Genomic DNA, 16,693 nt, shown 5'->3' with positions numbered 1-16,693 from the left:
GAACACACTTCAAGTGCAGACCTAAACCCAGAGGTCAGAGCTCTGGTGTCTGGAAGTGTTTCCTGTCAACAGCTGCTGCTCAGTCCCACGGAAGGGCCTGGGGAGCTCTTGGTGTCACTGATGCTGGGACACATGGCCAGGGTGGCTTCTGGAACCAATCACCCCAGGGCCTGGCAGTGGGGGCAGCTGCAGGGACAAATTCCAGCTCTGCTGCTCAACATGGGCTTATTTCTTATGTTGGTAATGACCCCACATATTAATTTCTATGTATTTGCTATTTGCAAAGTAGTTTTGGGATCTCCCCTTTTGAAGTTTGTTTCCATCTCACACCAGGACACTTCAGGGCAAAAACAGGAGTTAAAATTGCTCAGCACCCAGAAACAAATGAAAAAACTAAAGGAACTGAAATTCTACTCATTAGAGCTTAAGAAATACTGTGAGCTTAATGGGAATGATCCCAGAGCAAGCTCTGTGAAACACAGAGGAAAGAGAACCATTTATTTGGCAAACACAACTCACAAATCACTGTCTTGTGTAGGTCCAAAGCTTGTGCTCTGGAGAATAGATCTTTTACCAAAACAGAAGGAAATAATAATGTACATGAGGAATAGTAAGAGATTTGAAAGAAAGAGCCTTGATTTTTATTTTGTATCTCTGATACAGAGGACACATCTGACCTTTTTATTATTAGGTGTTGAATTCATTTATTTTACTGTCCTTTAGCAAATTTCAACTGGTTTTTGGGTTTTCATTTCCCAAATATCTCATTTGCTTTTCAGGTTTTTATTAATAGATTTCTTTAATATGAGGTACTTAGTTTTAAAAAATGGCTTCTATTAAGTGCCTTCCAAATTAAATCCAGCAGAATTATATGCCTTGAGACACAGCAAAATTGAAGAATATGATAATCTGGCATCAAAATCAAACTTCTCTGTTATGATTCAGTGAATAACATCAGAATTGAGCTTTGTGCCACAAAGCCACAGGCTACTTTTTATGTAAAAATCTGGCAAACCACTACATTTTAAAATTAGGATTAATTGAAGAATACCTCTACAAAATGGAGATTGAAGATGATCTCAGAGCACTGAAATTAGAACATATTGTTATTTGCTTCAATGCTGAGTCTGTAATAAAAATAACTTCATCAACACATTCTCACAGCAGTTTTTGGTACCAGGTAGTGCTTTATACCAAGTGTTAAGAATGAGCAAAAGGCAGAACTCATTCAGATACAAATTTCTTAAAACTCAAGCGGACAAGGGAACCAGAACAGCAAGGAAGAAACAAATACAGGAAGTATTGAAGTTCTGGGATTGAGGGGTTTTTTTAAGTTAGATTTTGTCTATCAAATAGGGCCACACAATCAGAATGAAACATGTTCCTCTCCCTTCTGCACTGTGCTTTCCAAGAAGCCTGCAATCAAAAAGACTCTTGGTGTCCCTCAGTGCTGGAACTCCAGCTAAAACCAGCAGCAGTTCTCTAGAGATCCCCTCAGCAGAGAAAGGGACAATCCCTCACAGCTCAGCTTGACTTGATCTGCAAAGCAGCCAAGGGGGTGCTGGGGGGGATTTCTCACCACTGACACTGCTGGAGCCAGGAAATGCTTCCAGAGGCTGATGCTGGAGCCCCAGGACAGGGACTTGGTCTCTCTGTTCCCAGCCCTGTCACTGCCATGACATCAGCTGGGACCAGTCACATCCCGTGGGTGTCCCAGCCAAAGCAGCGCCTGGAAGCTCCTGTGGCTTGTACAGAAACTCACCCTGAGCATCCCTGACTGCTGCTGAATCAAATGAGGTGAATCACAAAGTTCTGCACAACAGCCCCAGAGCACTCGCTGCAAGCTGTTCCTCTCTGAGCTCTGAGTGCTGGGAAAAGGAATGTGAACAGGGTAATGATGTTGTACACAAAGTTTTGGAGCACTCAGCGTTCTCAGAAATGTAAATAACACCACAAAACACCACATGGGATATGTAAGCTTCTTTAATAATAATAAATTTATCAAGTGGCAAGAAGCCACTCTGCTTTGTAAACCGATTTTACTCAATCACAGTCCCTATATTGTTTTCCTCATTTAACATGAATACATTCTGCAATTTGTATGTGAAACAATTACACAGAGATATGTTCTGAACCCCTCTTGCTGATTTTACTGGTCAGAAGAACATTAAAACATGCGGAAACAGCACCTTATTAAAACTATAGGCCTCTTCTCATTACATCTCCTTTGCTGCTAAGCTAAATTGTCTCTGAATAAGCCAAGTCTACAGAGTTTTTTTTTCTTTGTCCTGTGTTCTGAGATGTAGTGGGGCCTGCAGAAATGTCTGATAAAACCTCACATATAATTAAGTAATTCAGAAGGCTTTGTAAGCAATAGCTGCAGTTGTTTCTTCAGACTAGAGAGAGCTTCTCATGCATTAATGCACTTAGTTAGGTTTTGTGAGGAGCTCAGAGGAGGACGTGGCCTCTTCCTGATATAGTTAGTTGAGCCTGGACTCTGCACCACTGATATCATTCAGCAACTGTGTGCACCAATAATTTAAAAAAAAAAAACAAACTAAACAATACATCAGGCTGTTTTTATCAGAAACAAGTAATAAATCTTATCATGATAGTAAAAAAAAAAAAAAAAAGAAAACCAACAAACAATGGCAATTTCTGACGTGTGACATTTCATTGCTTGAGGACAGATCAGTGCAAAGTGAGGTAACCCCACACCCCAGCAGGGCTGGGGGTGTCAAACCAGGCGCCGTCTCTTGGAGTCCCTCTCCATCTCTTCAGGGGGAGAGTCCCCATTGCACCCCAGGGGAGACACCAGGTTTAGCAAAGGGTCTTCAGAGGCCCCTCCAAACAAGGACAGCAACAAAGCCACGCCGTAGCCAGTAGCTCGCTCACCCTAGAACAAAACCAAAACCACACAGTTCACACTTGTAGGATTTGGATTAGTTTTAATTTGGCTTCTCATCCAACAAGAGCTGTGGTGGTCAGCAGCCACAGCCAAGCCTGCTCTGTGCTGCTGTATCCTCACTGCCACTGGAATCTGTCCCAGCTGGATTAAACCAACACATGAGAACAGAGCTCCCACTGACTTGTGGGTGGAGAGAGGCCAGCATTGTTCAGGGTAAGGGATCTCCCACCCAGCCTGAGCATGGGTTTGGAATATGAGCTGAATAAACTGGGTTTAAAAAGAAGAAGAAGCAAGTGGAGTGAACTGGCTTGGTTTTTAGGAAAAAAAAATTATATATACAAGTTCCATCAAAGAGAGGAGAGAAAATCTCCAAGAGGGAACATATTTTTGGAAGGATGATCAATTCTGGTCAATCATCTTAAAACAACACAGTTGAAAATGCAAGGCTGGGATTATTGCCATGAACAGAGACCAGGCAAGTTGTCAGTGCTCACAATGATAAAGATGTCACTGATTAAAGTGGCTGTTAAAATATTTTAAAACAAAACTGAAAAATACGAACAGATGAAACTACCAAACCAAGAAACTCGCAACAGAGACCAGTCAGTGCTTTTTTGAAGGACCCTTCAGCACCTCTCTGTGTCCCTCTGAACTGGATGCACACACTGCAGAGCTCCTGCAGGCAGCAGCAGAGCTGTTTCCCCAGCCTGTGTGCCCAGGGAGGGGCAGGAACACTCACGGCATGCACGGGAGCAGCGATGTCGATGTGCACCCACACCCCAGGCCAGTCGAAGCCAATGTGAGAGGCAATGAAGAGCCCAGCACAGGAGCTTGGGGTATTGTCTCTGTCCTGTGGGAGCAATAAAAATAGAGTTGGTCTTGCAAGCAAAGAAAATGTAAACGGTTCATCCTGCCTAGAGGAAAGATAGTTACACAAATCTTGTTCAAAGCTTAAAGAATGGCCCTACAACAGTCCTACAAACCAACTTTACTGAAAATCCTTGGCTTAGTCCCTAGCAGCAGTGTGGCTCTGCTCAATTCCTCTCTGCCCACAGTCCTTTCTGCAGTGCTTTTGGAACCTCACTGCACACTGGAACTCTTAAATGCAGCAAAAGCAGCTGCAGCAATTCCAAGCTCTCCATCCTCAGTTTCCTGGTTTCTGCACTCCCAGCTACTTTCCCTGCTGGTGATGCAGGATCTGAGGAATGCCCATCCTGATTTTCTAAAAGGTGCCCCCACAAAGAGCTTTTAGCAGGCCAGCTCATTGTCTAGAAAACACACAGTTTTATGTAAGAGAGACATATAAAAGAAAAAATAAATCTTACTGCTACAGAGTTCTTCATATCGGCTACAGCAGAGGTAAATTCACTGAAGTGGAGCTCAGGGCAGTACACCAGAGGATGGACCAAGTCTCCACAGTTCCTGCCAGCTTTAACACAAGCCTTTTCCCACTCCTCATTATTTGTAAGGACAGCAGCATGGTATTTTCCTGTAGCAATTCCCTGGTGAGGTAAAGGACAAGATCAGGAAGAAGTCCCCTTCCACCACTGCTCATCAATATAACCTTGTATAAAACAGGAACAGGTGATAGAAAACAATGGTGTTAAATTTGTACCCTTGTACCACTCTGTATGACTTGAAATGGAAGCCATTTCATGGACAAGAAAATCCTGATCACTATTAACAAATCAGTTCTGGTAATTATAAATTGAATTGCAAACATGGAGTACTGTCCCACTTACATCAGTTGCTGATGTCATCAGAACACCACTTTTAATTTAATTATGCAAAAGCAAAAAAAGTTGCATAAAGAACAGAAAAGAAACTGAGTTATAAATGTGTTGTACCTGAGCTCCAGTAAGAGTGGCCATATCCAGAATGATATCAGCTCCAAGGTCTTTGCAGGCGTAAGCGACTCCATCAGCCAGGATCAGGCGACCTTCTGCATCAGTGTTATTGATTTCCACAGTTCTGGGAGCAAGAGAGGCCATGTCAGACTGGAGTGCCTCAGCCCTGAAGTCAGGACTCACCTGTCTGCACTAGAGTACTTCAGAAAGCAGCCTCAGAGCTCATGTGCTTCTCTTATGTGACTCTGCAAGTCTGCAGGGCTGCTACTCCCCAGCTCCAAGCATCCAGACAGAGCACACAGGGAAAAGGGAAATGACAGCACTGCCCTCGTGGCAGGCTCTACTTGTTGCTGGGATTCTACAAATTACTGCCAAAGAATTAACTTCTGTCCTTAAAAGAGATTCTGATCCATTGGTGGCCTGCCTCTGCTGCTTTGCCACACACTGCAGCTGCAGATGCTGGTTCTACTACAAAAACCACCTAAATCTGAGGGCTTTAAGGGAAGTGCAGCTCATGATACACACCTATTTTGATGTATATTTACACACCCCACAGGAAAATCTAAGCACACTTAAAACTCACTACTATGGATGTCTGAAATGCAATTATCAACATTTAGGGAAGCTGATTTAGAGACAGCTTCACAATCTGCATGGCTCTCAGATTAACAGAAAAATGCCCATTGTTCTGTTTCTGGGAAAGGGATAGATACAATCTTACTTTCCAGAGTAAAGAACATGAATGTCATCAGGTCTCGTTGCACGTGGTCCCACTGCATTCTCAGCCAGACAAAAAACAGCATGAAGATTGTCCTTAAACCCCTGTAAGAACCAGAGAGGAGAAATGCCTTTAAATTCACATCAAGCTCATTTATTGGGACTGAAATCAGTGAGGGATTAAGACTTCTTGACAGCAATGCTACAGTTTTCAAATGAAGTCTGGTGGGGTTTTTGGACAGGTGGGTGGATGTTAGTTGGGTTTTTTAAAATGTGTCATTCTTGCTGGGAGGCACACAGTATTTTTAAACTGTTTTGTTGTTTTTCTTTGCCCTCAGCCTCCTCTCTTCTGCTTTATCTCATAATATTTTAATTTTTGTTTAAAGTCAAGTGCTTATGTGGTTATGGATGGTATTTTAAAATGGATGATGATTCTGTTATTTATACAGCAGTTGTATTGTGTGGAGGGATTCTAGGAACAGACAGGGAGTCAGCAGCATTTAACAAATGAAAACATTGTTCCTCCTTAACAATAAGTAACCTTAACAACATCAAATTCTGGGGAGAAACCTAGGCCAGTTTTACTCTTCATCTCTCAATAAAAGTCTGTGGCTGAAGAAATCTGGGCTTGCTGAATCAGCTCATGTTCTGAAGTCTAAAGGGCAAAGGCATCAATCAAAACCTTTCAAAATAACAGGCAGCATTTAGAAGCAGAAAGTAGTTCCAGTTTCTAGTCCAGACCTTCCCTCCATGACCCAACTATTCACAGAGTCTCACTGCACTGCACTGGATCTTTCTCCTCCAAGAGAGACATGCTGTTAATCGACTGTCAAAAAGTGAAAATCTATTTCCAGTATCAATTCCCTTTTCCTGAACCTCATTCTGCCTGCAGCTCTTCAAAAGCAGGATTCACTGTGCTAACATGCAGGATCATGTTAACAAGACAGAAATCAAAATTTAAGTCCATGTTTTTCTCTTCTCCCTTGTGTTGGAAAGCTCACAATGGAGGAAATGTATCTTTCTAGGAAAAATCACTTGGTTAATTTTGTTATCCAAAGCCCTTTAAAATCATGTTGTGTAACTGTTGAACACCATGTAGGCAGATCTTTTATGAAGATGGAAAATAACCTCTGCCTCTCTTCCACTGAGCTTTCTATCCAACACACATTTCCCACTTCAGTCTCTGTGACAAAGCATAGCTCAGTGAAACCTCTTCCACCTTTCTTTTATTCCTAAAAGCATTTTTAAAAAAGCCTTGAAACAGTAACAACAAATTCTTCCCACCGCCTCTCTGAACACATTTTCTGCAGGGATGTCATTTACAGGTCCCCTTACACAAGACTGTAAAATTAAGCAGTGAGTTAATTCTTTTGTTTTTACATATAAAGGCATATAAAGATTTCTCCAGGCTCAGTTTGTCCAAACACATCACTGGCAGTTTATTCACTGCTGCAGTAATTGTGTATGAACTGACAGACCACTTGTGCTCACATCCACTGTGACTGTGAATGGAACTGCTCTCAGTGCAGACAATCACACACAAAACTACTCTGGAAACAAGGACAGAGCCACTGAAAGGATGTCCCCCAAAGTCCCCCAAAGCTCTGCATTCCAGCTCCTGTCCCTTGCAGACCTCTGACATAACTTCCTGAAGGATTTAGTTATGCAAGGTAGTTATTCTGCCTGAGATGCAGCTCACAAATCTGTTTTCAATTTTAATTCTCAGCAGATAACTGTGAAGTTTACAATCTTTCCACATCAAATATGCTGTTAGGGCCAAGGCACAGAGCTAGACTATTGAGAAATGGGAATTTGGCACTGATCAGTCCCTGGACAAAGCATCCATCAGATCTATGCATTAAAAATGCAGTAAATATTTTTTGAACTTTGGATACTCCTTGGAGGCAATAGCTGCTCTGTCAGCAAGACTCAGTCACTGGATTTGTGGAGAGGGCAGAGTTTTATTGGCAGCAGCCACTTTCCCCCAGTTTGCATTGTTAAAGTGCAACAGGAATATTTGTAATTCTTCATATTTCAATACCTGGCTTCTTCTCAGCTCTCCCACTACTTTCTGACCACAGAAGCAAACCAACAAGCAGCTCCTGATGACACTAGAGCTGCTATTTCCCCACTAGGTTAATATTAGACCTGGCACAGGATTTGGAATATAGAAAGATTTCATATCCCAGAGTCACTCATCCCTTTCTCTGCTAAGGTGACAACAGCTGCCCCAAATCCCACAGCTTAAACAAAATCAGCACTGGATAACTCAAGTATAGACCTGATTCAAGGAACTAGAAACCACTCAGCCCACAGAACAAACCCTGCAATTCAAGGAAGACCCTTCAAAAAAAAAATCAGCACTCAAGGAATTTCTCACAATTCTCAAGATCCCAGTAAAGATGTGAAATATTTTCCTGAAAGAGCAGAGTGGTTCAAGCTCACTAAGAGCAGTGGCAGGGCAGAACTGCAGGATTAGACAGGCCTCTGTCTCTGGGAATATATCCAAGCTCCTTGGCAGGGCTGGGATACACGATATCAATTAACACATTTTACTTACTTGCTTTACAGTGGCTTTGAAGGCACCCAAAATAGCAGCTGCTCCACCACAGTCTCGTTTCATTCCAGGCATAGTAGTCTGTTTAAACAGAACCATAGGATATTTTTTGTCTTTGAAAGAGAATTTCACAGCAACGCCTGCTAGAACCAGTGTTTCTGATGCTGCTGAGACTCTGGTTTTGACAGTGCTCAGCTGTCAACAACACTAACAAGGAACATGTGCCTCTGCTTATTGGTGGATCTGGTTTTGGAACTGAAAAATACTAAACCTGGGCTGCTAAACTATAAGGAAAATAAAAAGAAAAATGTTGTTTATAAGTTTCACACTGAGGCCAACTCCAGTGGGTTTTGGTTCTATCTTTGAAACCAGAAATTAAACATCTTTGTTCCTACTTTCTGCCTTTCAGCAGGCAATATGTAAAGGGCAAAATATCATGTTGCTATTGAATTGTTCTGCAGTGGTCCTTGAATCCCATTTGGTCTTCTCCCATGATAGTCTGTGTCCATATGGATGACAACAGATCAAGTATTTAACTCAATAAAAAGGTACTTTTGTTTCCTACAGACATTATCTGAACTGCTTTCATCAGAAACAACAGTGTAAGCAAAGGCAGCAGCAGAACAAATGTTTCTGTACCTTTCCCTTGATGCTGAGTCCTCCAGTGTCATACACAATACCTTTGCCCACCCAGGCAATGGTCTGTGTGGCACCATCTGGAGTGTGACTGAGAACTGCCAGGGCTGGGGGATGCAGAGCTGCCTTTCCAACTCCATAGATACCTGGAAAACAGAGGAATGTGCAAAAGAAACATTACAATGGAGATGGCAAAACATTCCAGTCATCAGCTAGGAAAAAAGTGGAATACTCAACAAGATGTACCTCCAAAGCCTCTCTCCTTCAGCTCCTCATCTCGGATGATGGTAGGAGTAATCCCAAGATCCTTGCCAACTTTTTTGATTTCCTTAATAATTCAGAAAAAAGGACATTGTCACATTGTCAGTCAATCATCAGGACACACTTGTACCTTTCCACACAAATGGGTACCCAGCTAAGAGGCTTTGTGATTTTTGTATGCATACACAAACAAACATTCATAATTTTGGGAGTGGTGCTGCTTTTCCAATGGCCTAATTCCACTGACACGTCCTTGACTTACTATGGCATGAAATATAAATTTGACCTTTAGGCTCTGCCAGTAAAAGAAATCTTCTGAGGTAAAGGACAACTGTTCACTCTACTGGATCATGATGTAATAGGACAGGAATAATTTCATTCTCAACAGCTTTCCAGATCTTTATGATAAAGCTCATTTGGAAATACGTCAACTGTCCCATAATTTCAGTAGCTCTGGTCATCATCAGGTTTAAGATAAGAATCCAGTGCCATGACCATTTTTTCAGCTTTCCAGTGCCCTACTCCAAGCTGTAAACTCTGCCTCTTCTACCTCTGCACAGTTCTACAAAACGTGAATGGCCAAAGGAACAGCCTGAGCACCCCTGGTTTGATTTTCTTCCCACTGCTGACACACAGCTTTCACTGAGAGACAGCACTTGGGCTTGATTACTGCAGTCTAGACTTCCAATTAGCAACTCTCACTCATCAGGTGCACCACCAACCTCCAGGAAGTTGTCAGTGTTCATCTCGTTGCACGGGGTGTCCACGATGCGCGCGGCCAGCCGGACGCCTTCGGTGGCACTGGCCAGGCACTGCCAACACAAGGGGGGACACCTGAGAAGGGGCTGGGCTTTGGCACAGCTTTGCATCCATCTCTCTGCAGCCAACACCACGTGTGTGGTTCCTCTGGAGCATGTTAATGCTTAACTGCCACGGTTAAACAATGTCAGCCAACATAACCATTATTTTTTGTATGTGTCCAACTTATTTCTCTATGTGCTTTAATTTCTAAGCAACTGTATTCCTTCCTCCTGCAAACTGGTGTTGCAAAATTAGTATCTTTCTCCATTATCAAAGGCAATGTGAGGTGGAGGAAAGAAAGATAAGAGGCAGCTAATTCAGGAAGTCACAATGAGCTTATGGGCTGCTGGGGTTGGAAACCTGCAGAGATTGTGTAATCTGCGACACGGGAAACTGCAGAGCTTGTACAGGGCAGGCAGAGTGGCTGAGGGCAATAAAGATTACTGCTGTGAGATGTTCTATATGGCAGGCCCATGGGGAAGCTGGAATATTTCATGTTTGTGTAAAACATGCACTGTTTCCTGATTTCTGTGGCAAAATGGACTGACCCTCACCTGGACTGAGCAAAAACTTATCTAAGCAAGAGTGGACAGAATCAAAACGGTCAAGCAGCCAAGGCTGTTTCCTTACAGAAGGATCCTCCTGGCATGAAGCTTTTAACTACCATGAACTAACAACTTGAAGCTCTAAGACCTGGGGGAAGGAAACTGTGCAAGCTTTCCAGTAGCCACACTACACTGAGGACCACACACAGCACAAGGGTGAGTCAAGATGGGTTTCACAGGAATCCGAGGTGTTGGACACTCACTGGTGCTGAGGTATCTGAAGTTTGGCTTGGACAGACCAGGCTAAGGATACATTTGTATCCCAGCACACTCCTAAACCTTGGCTTGCTTTGGAATGGTGCCCAATTCCTGCAATTACTTCTGATTGCTTTACTGTCCCTGAAGGGGTAAGGACCTCCTCAGGAGCCAAGCTCTGTCTGGAGTGACTCCCTGTTAGGGCCATGCAGATAAAAGGAGGTGCTCTAACCCCAAGGCCAAGCCCTAGGGGAGCAGCATGACTTCCAGAAATAAGCTGTGCCTGTGTTTGTGTTTCCAGAGTGCTCCACAGAGCCTGGATAATGGCAGCCTTTAATAAGTGCCTTGCAAAGCTCTGACAATCCCTGCTAGTCCTCACCATAAAATACCCTGTACAACACAGTAGGTGTAAAATACAACATGCCAAGGGAGAGGTTTAGATAAAAATGTCCAACCACATGCCTCTTCCATGCTCTGCATTAGCTGTCTGGTGCTGGTTGAATTTAAGGGGTGCAAACTCAGCTAAGAGGAAGCCAGTAATATTTTTGGCATTGACATCAAGGGGAAAATCAGGAGGTAGAAATAATTGCAGCTTTGTTTTTAAGTTAAAAATAACCCAAGTGGTTTGGAATCTACCTATCTGAAGGAACTATTTTCAACACCAGCTATGCTTTTTCGGATTTGGGGCATGGAAAAACGGAGTGATCAAGAGTTGCACTCTCAGCATGCCTGTCTTTGCCACTCTGCTGAAAACTGGGCTGGCACTATTTTCTGGGGCCAAATCAGTTCACAGAGTAAGGATCAAACACAGAGGAAAAATATTGGAATAAAATACCCTAAAACTGTAATGCTGTGAATTTCAAATGCAGCAGCACCATATCCTTTGTCAAATCCACTGCCAAAACTTTTAAGGGATTTCTGTAACCTCACTGACTGATCAGATAAGGAAGTATCCATCTGTACTGAAGCACAGAACCTGGAGCACTGAACAGGGAGTTCCCTAACAGATTAACTGCAAACCTTGCAATAGCTTTTAAGTTTATGGATCTTGAAGAGGAATGACCTGGCATGCCAACAGTTACCTGATTTGGAGTTTCCTCTCTGTAACAGACAAACATGAGAAAGTCTTTGATTTTCTGCCCTTGAAAGATGACTTGGACCTATTTCACGTACAGCTCATCTCCAAGCTGCTTTGTTCCTTAGGGTCTTGCTTCTGGCCACAGTTCTGCCAGAAAAACTCAGCCAAAGAGGTACATCAGACAGAAATAGCAGAAGCCATATGTGATCCCTGTCAGGCAACTTTTAGTGACTTCACTGTGATATTCACCTGCACAGTCACACACAGCTTTTGCTTGGGTAGGAAAAAAGAAGCCCACACACTAAAAGCTGAGTAAACAGAGATTGCATCTGTGATACACGTGAGAGAGGAGACATTTTCTTTGTGTTGTTTGGTGTTTTCCACCCCTGAAATCTAAATTCTGAATAACATTCTCAGCATCTACTGCAGTAGTATGGTCAGTATTTCCACTCACAGATGCTGTGAACTGATCAACTTCAAGGAACCCTGAGCCAACACCTATTCCAGAGGCAGCCTGAGACAGATGCATTTGCGCATGCAACAAACTGAAGGAAGAGATGACAGAAAACCCCCAAAATCTTACTTTCAGTGTTGCCAGTTCCATTGGTCCGTTGTTTTGGCCAACCAGGAAGAACTCCACCGTCACAGTTTTCTTCTCAGTACGTCTGGAGGCGCTGGAGCGATGTGTGAACAGGGGGAAGGCCCTGGCCAGGGCACAAGCGGAGGCGAAGACTTCGGAGCGCTCACACACCATCTGCAACAGCAGCCAGCAGCAAAATACATCACACACCACCAGGTGAGGAGGGATGCACTCAAAAGGATCTGTTACCTGGGGTGTTTATGGGGAAGGGGGGAAAAGAGGAGGTGGGGGGAAATAACCAAGCCCTGAGTCAAGACAAGCTCATTCACCATGGACAGAGAAAGCACCCCAGTGAACTGGTCCAGTTCATTTCCCATATGGAAACCAATTACACTGCTGGAATTAGTTCATCCTTAAAGGGAGCTGGGCTGCTGTAATTATACCAGTGCAATTAACACAGGTTAGCCTACAGATCAGGACCAAAAAGGCAGAGGAATCACCAACATGTGCTCAAAACAAATGTAACAAAGACAAAAATAATATGAGAATGTGAAGGCAGAAATTGTATGAGAATGTGGCTAATATTAACCCAAAAGTTTGTTAACAGGTAGATTATTTTTCTGAAGTTCATTATAGAAATAAGCAGTGGAAAGTAGTTTTAGTTAAACATTTTCAAAGGGTAAAAATTAAGCAGAGTTATTACTCTTGCAAAGAAGCTTTCCAAGTGAAGAGTACTATTAAATTTTGTCACTGACACTGACTGTATGAGTCTTCTCCAACAACCCACAAATCTGATACTAATCAGAGAACCCACAGAAACAAATAAATTCATCAGGCTTGTAAAGAAGATGACCAAAGAAGTCCAAGAGCTAGTGCTGCAAAGGACTCACACTGCAGGGTTATTTGCACCAAGAATTTAAATCTCACTGAGTTTGAACAACACAAGCAAGGCACTTCTCATGGGTTCTGTGATACAGACATAATACCCTTCACTCAGGCTACATCAGTCTCCTGAAGCATGTGCTGACATCCCAAATCCAGTTTAGAAAAAGCCACTAATGGTTCATTTTGCATGGGCATTCCTGGTTGAAGATGTTCCATATGAATCCAGCCTTAATTTCCTCCTCCTAATGTGCTCGAGCATGCACAAGCCACTACAGTCAGGTCTTGCCTACAAGTCAGTGCAAAACCACTCATGTCAGTGTAATTATAACAATCAAACTTGTCCACCTCCAGTCTCCTTGGAGACAGCTACAACCCGGAAAAGTCGAGAAAACACTCGCCAGACGTTTCACCAGAAGCATTCCAGGAGCCACTTACAACAATGCATCTGTTGACCCCTCCTGGCAGGCAGTTCCTGACCAGGCGGGTGATGAACTGCGCTGCGGACGGGCTGTTGTGCCGGCTGACCCGGGACGGCAGCGCGGCCACCGTGGCATAGTTCAGGTACAGGGGACAGCTGTCCGTGGGGTTGGGGTTCAGGGTGCTCAGAGCAGACTGCCAGACCTGCGGAGAAATGAAGGATTTAGAGACAAAGAACTGTGCCAGACTTTCCTTCCCACCTCACTCCTGCTGTTTTTAGGCACTTTTTAATGACAGGGGTTTAGGTGTTGGGAACAAAGAAATTGTGCACAACAACCTCTGGAGTGAAAAGAAACAGGAAATTTGACAAACCTGTTCATGAACCAGAAAATACAAACGCACTTTCCATTACAAGAATCTCCTTAAAGCCATATAAATTACAATCCAAACCCACACTGTTCAGTGCACAGGCTGGTTCAGAGCTCTCTGAACTTGAGACAGTTTTCCTAGTGATAAATAGGAGAACTGATTTACTAGCTCCGAATTATTATTTCACATAGCAATTTAATTAAAAACAAATAAAACCAAGTAGGGTAAATATTGTCTTAAGAGACTGGGGAGCCCTGTATAAAAACCCCTGCCAAACATCCAGCGACCTAAAAGCCGCAATGCAAAACGTTTATCATTCTACCACAAGCCATCACCACCACTAAACAAACAGGTCCGCAGCTCCCACCGCAGCGGCTGCGGGCGGGGAGGGGGCTCTCAGCGCTCCGTGAAGCCATCCCCCGTCCCCTCAGAGAGGGCAAAGCGGCGTTTCCCTTCCCGGGGTGGGCACAAGGGCTGCGGGAGCGGCCCCGCCGCAGCAACAGGCTCGGCCCGGCCCGGCCCGGCGGTGCCCGGGGCACGGCGGCGCTGAGGGCCGGGCCCAGGCCGGGGGCTGCGGGCCGGGGCGCCGCCGCCGCTGCAGCCACGAGGCCGCTGGGCCGGGCGGACACGCGGCGCGGGGGCCCCGCGGGCGCTGCCGGGCTCTGAGGGGGGCGCGGACCCGCGGCGCGGCCTCACCTCCTCGGTGACCCGCGGCTGCAGCTTCCCCCGCAGCTGCGCCCAGGGCAGGCGGTGCAGGTTGTGCAGCTGCCCCAGCACGAGCAGCGGGCGGTTCTGCGGGTCCGCCTCGCCCGCGCTGGCCTGGAACTCCAGCTGCACGTTCGCCATCTTCCTGCCCGGCCCGGCCGCGCCGCCCCGCCCCGGGCCCGGCTCCGCGGGGCGGGGACGCGCCGGTGTCGCGGCAGCGCCGGGCACGGCCGGGGCAGGCTGCGGGCACCGGGCCTTGCCCAGTGCCTGTGTGCACAGTGCGCTCACATGGTGGGCTGGAATACAGGAACGTGTTTATTCGGATCTTCTCGTGCTTGCAAAGCGCCTCCTGCTAATGTTTGGTTAGCGGGTAATTATCAGGATATGCTGATTTGGAAGTGCTGCCCTGCACAGACAGCCCGGCCGTCCCAGCCCGTCCCTGGGAGCGTGGTGCGAACGCTCCTGGAGCTGGACAGGTTTGGTGCTGTGAGCATTCCGTGAGGATGCTGATGCTCGCTGACCTGCAGCCAGGAGAGCCGGGATGCTCTGTGCCATCTTCCCCTACGCGAAAAGTGAATTCTGATAATTATAATGGAAATACACCTAAAAAGAGCCACCCCAAAAACCAGGCTGAATTCTAGAAAGGAAAAACTTCCTTAGAGTAAGGTCTTTGAAGGGACATCACAGAAACTTTATTGAGAACGAAAGTTTTGGGAACATCTGTTGCAGAGGTTGGTCGTGCATCCTCACACACGGGACAGTAACTCGATATACAGACTCCAACTTTAATGAGTCTCTTTACTGAGCCACAGAAAATACACTGCTCAGGGGTCTGCTCTTATTCCAACACATAAGATCAGTGTGGAAGTGAGAGGAGTCACAGCAATTACTTCAGGATTGAGACATTCCAAAGATTCCTCCAGGCAGTAAGCTCCCAATCATTGAGTTCAAAATCGGCTGTTCCCGTTGCTCTAAGAGTTAAAAACCAGGATATTCCGTGAATCCACAGCATCTGAAAAGCAAATAAAACAGTAGGAAACACACTCACCTACCCCACGATCCTTTTGTTGTGGTTAAGGGCAGCAGAGGGGGGTCCTCGTGAAGGGAATGGACTGAGGAAATCAATTTTATCTACAGAAACTCCCTGTGAATGTCTCACCACCTTTCTGCCTGCAGCAAGCACCTGTCTTCCAGTTATTGATCCTCTACAAGTATTCATGGAATTAAGCCAGTAAAATATAATCTTACACAATCTCATAATTAATATGCAAAATGATAACGAATTCCCTGTTTTAATGAGTTTTAAGGTGGTGTTTGGTTTGGGTTTTTTAAATAGTTTTTTAAACAGTAAGCGTATTTTTTTCCCCACAGAATCAGTTTCACTGTCACCTATCCAAGAACTTCAGTTTTGCAAGGCTGTACCAAAAGCAGAGTTTCCAAACACTCAAGCAAAAGAGTTAAGACTCCTTTGTGTTGTGGTTCATAAAAGCAAACCTTAAATCAATGTAATCTAGGCAGTGAACACAGCATTAAGTATAGATATTCCAATTTTTAGCACATTCCAAAAATCAGCATGCGAAAAACCAATTCTTCCACATTACTTTTCAGTTTCTGGAGAAATTTTGCAGCAAAAATAAATTTGCTATTACAGTATTTTTAATACTGTCCTTTTGGAATAGAATTAATTTCTGTTAACAAGTTGCAGCTCATTTTTTTGCATGTTTACATGCATTTTAATGGAGAAACTGTGTAAAAGCCAACAGCTTTACAGGCCATTCCCACCAGGTGAGGAGACACAAATCCTTGGGAGATGCTTTAGCAATGCTGTTCTGTTCTTTTGTAAGGAATTTGAGCTTCTCTACAGGCTGAGAAGAATCCAGCACCCATGAAGAAGCAAGCTCCAGGCTGAGAGAGGGTCCCAGCTTTACCTGCAGCAGCACACAGAGATTTCCAGGCAGCTCCTGGAATACCTGAGGAGGCAGCACTGCTGTGGCTTTTCTGGACTTTTACTGCCCAAAGGCACAGACAGATCCCTTTTGTGGGGATACTCCCACAAAACACAGCATCAGGTTTGATGGAACTGCTGAGAGTTATTCAAACTGACTCAGAATAATCCTCACACCAGCAATGAT

General features: G+C 44.6%; 1 protein-coding gene across 1 annotated transcript; it reads right to left on the bottom strand.

The window, feature by feature from the left end:
* Positions 1-1,965: 1,965 nt before the first annotated feature.
* NPEPL1 (aminopeptidase like 1) lies at positions 1,966-14,729 on the bottom strand. The gene is made up of 12 exons (XM_033075129.1): positions 14,553-14,729; positions 13,506-13,691; positions 12,189-12,359; positions 9,649-9,738; positions 8,912-8,993; positions 8,669-8,811; positions 8,033-8,110; positions 5,477-5,577; positions 4,756-4,879; positions 4,234-4,410; positions 3,648-3,758; positions 1,966-2,896 (listed from the first exon to the last, which is right to left on the bottom strand). Exons 1-12 carry the CDS (start codon positions 14,700-14,702, stop codon positions 2,738-2,740), a joined length of 1,572 nt encoding a protein of 523 aa, XP_032931020.1. The 5' UTR covers positions 14,703-14,729; the 3' UTR covers positions 1,966-2,737.
* Between the last annotated feature and the right edge of the window lie 1,964 nt (positions 14,730-16,693).

The sequence above is a fragment of the Catharus ustulatus genome, chromosome 17, assembly GCF_009819885.2.
Source record: "Catharus ustulatus isolate bCatUst1 chromosome 17, bCatUst1.pri.v2, whole genome shotgun sequence".
In the NCBI taxonomy this organism is placed as follows: Eukaryota; Metazoa; Chordata; class Aves; order Passeriformes; family Turdidae; genus Catharus; species Catharus ustulatus.
This window is presented reverse-complemented; position numbering and strand designations above follow the sequence as displayed.